General features: G+C 39.3%; 1 protein-coding gene across 1 annotated transcript; it reads right to left on the bottom strand.

The window, feature by feature from the left end:
• Window positions 1–835: 835 nt before the first annotated feature.
• Window positions 836–2,125, bottom strand: LOC143027890 (uncharacterized). The gene has a single exon (XM_076189538.1). The coding sequence runs from the start codon at window positions 2,123–2,125 to the stop codon at window positions 836–838; it is 1,290 nt and encodes a 429-aa protein (XP_076045653.1).
• Between the last annotated feature and the right edge of the window lie 634 nt (window positions 2,126–2,759).

A 2,759-nucleotide genomic window follows, 5' to 3' on the forward strand; every position in this document is an offset into this window, starting at 1 on the left:
ACATTCCCCTCTTCCCCAAAGCCCCCTTCACCCCATCCATCCACCTCATCCAAGGACGTCCCCTCATGTTCACTCCCTCCACATCTGCCTTCCATACCTCTTTTACTAGTCTTTCTTCACTCATTCTTTCCATGTGTCCAAACCATCCTAATATTCTTTCATCAACCCTATCTCCCAAATCTCCCAAATCTCCCAAATTGGATGGAATCTAAATTCAAGATACCGCATTCCACTTTCCTGGTTTGTTTTGGAAGATTATCACGCATGAAAACACCTTTAAAATTAGGTATTCTTAATTGTTTGATAATATTTATGAGATCATATTGACTTAGAGGTTGAATCGGGATTTTCAGTTTTTGAATGGTTTCAGATACAAACCCTTCCCAGTTTTTTTTGTTTTTTTTTTTTAAGTCCCTCTCCCTTCACCTTTCCCTCCATTTTCTTGTTGTGCCTAATAAGTTCTTTGAGCTGCTTGTCTGCTGCTTTCTTATCATTCACAGCCTTAGCTATCCCAGCCGCTCCTCCTGCAAGAGATCCAATCGCTCCAGCAGCTGCCAATAATGTTGGAATAGTAATTAGAAATCCTCCATGTTTTGACAATGCCTTTACTTGTGAAATACTCAATTTGAGATTAAAAGGTTTCCCCTGCAATAACTTTGAATTTTGATCTTCTGTCAGTAATAGTGAAGTATTGCTCTTCATCTTTGGATTAATTCGAAGACTTACAGACGTGCCCTTTTTCACAGCCTGTTTTATCTTCTTCAGTTGATTAACTGACAAGTATACGTTTGCACTAATATACGCCATTTCTTTTTTATATAGAGGAGAAAAATTCTCAGTAAACAATGTTCAACTTACTTCCATCTGATTCCAGTTTGATCATACGCTCAGATAGAATCAACGCATAGGCTACCGTTTTATTAGGGATGTTTTTCTTGAATGATGCTCGAATTCGAATGTCGGTCACAGCATTTTTCAATTTCTCAGATTGCCTGCTCACATCAAATACGAATAAGGGATACAAATATCTATATTCTCCCATGGTAATCGCACAGCGTTTATCTCCCGCGAGTGTATCCATATAATCACACAACATTTTGTATGCGGTCGTGTATATGTTTCTATAAAAATCTAGTTGAAGATCCATTTCGGGGTATCTTTCACTATTGAGAAATACGTTGGCATTATTCAGGCTGCAGTGATTGAAGGTAGTACTGTTCCCAGTCTGTTTATCCTCCTTATCTGTCTGGAATCCAAGAATGATATATCTCGGTTCTTCAGCTTCTGCTGTGATGTTCAGTCGCCAATCGAGCTGTGTGTGACCATTATCCATTTCTATACGTTCACACTGTCTATTCAGATAATTAATATCGAGCTTGACTCGTGATTGAATATCATGCGATAGCTTAACAAGATAGTCATCTGAGGGTTTCAGATGTGGAATCCTCCAGCTAATCTTCGTGAGTACAATCTCTCCATCTGGAACCTTATCATCACCCCCATTTTTCGCATCTGATTTCAGGATGGCATTAGCGTTAGTACTAGCTCTTCTCAAAATGAGTTGATGTCTGATACCATACATCACTTTATCATAATTTTCACAGAATCCGAACATATGTGACAAAGGAATTATACCACAAAAATTTCCTTGCTCTGATCCATCATTGAGGATATCTCGACGCTGTGTAAATCCATAATTATCCTCCGTCTTACCAGTGCCAGAATCTGGACACCACATGAAGGACATACCTTCAGGATATTGCTTAGGATAGGTTAGTAACCCTTTCATTGTTGATGCGTGACCTGGGTTAGAATAACCTTCAATTGTCTCATTTCCAAGTTGATAATCAACACGTGAGAACAGGTACATCAAACCATTATTAACGAGCGAGATCTTATCCTCCTTCAGATTAAATCTACTCTTCTTGTCTGCCTTTAACAGCGCCCCTTCAATGTATAGGTAGCTGCGACTAGGAAGAAGAAACTCATCTTGGTTTTGAATGTTAATTCGGATATCACCAGGATTGTTTAGATCAGCTCCTGTATATGGTTCGTACTCTTGGTACTCAAATCTTTTTACAGATTCATCGATTTCAAGACGATCACGCCATTGTAAATACTCCATGTTTCCTTTTTTATATAGAGGTAAAAAAAATCATGCTTTTGAGAAGTGGGTGCGCGCTTAGGGCGCCTCAGGCGCTCGTAGATTTCAGATGTAGTCTCAATGTGATTCTTTCACCTCGAAGATTCAAGGGCTTTCCATCTTGATCCGTTAACCAAACGTGGATTGAATTCACCGAAGGTAATGTGACGGGAAGATAGATGGTTGTATTAGGTTTCTCGTTAATTTTGTAACCTGGGGGTGCATCAGGGAAAAAGCTATACAATACAGGCGCTGGTGTACCTTGTAGATAAGAACCCTCGATCAGATCGCAATTGACTAGGATAGAATTGACTGGTAAGATATCCACCATAGCCTTACCTTGGTACTCACCAACTCCTATCAACACTTCCTTATCGAATCCTAGCAGAAACCTCAAAGAACGTTCATGATTAAAACTAATACTAACATCAGGCTTTTTAATGTAAATGACACATTTCAATGTTGTGTGGTTAGCTGTAATATCGAATAGATCCTCTGTGATGCGTCTCTTCAGAAATTCGTTGATCGATTCTATCTCGTAAGCGCCAGTTGGAAATGTGATCGTAAACACTTCCTTACCCACACTGTATGCGAAAAGATTGTTATGCTCATCAAT

This window comes from Oratosquilla oratoria, chromosome 1 (genome assembly GCF_046742065.1).
Source record: "Oratosquilla oratoria isolate Oo_2021 chromosome 1, ASM4674206v1, whole genome shotgun sequence".
Lineage (NCBI taxonomy): Eukaryota > Metazoa > Arthropoda > Malacostraca > Stomatopoda > Squillidae > Oratosquilla > Oratosquilla oratoria.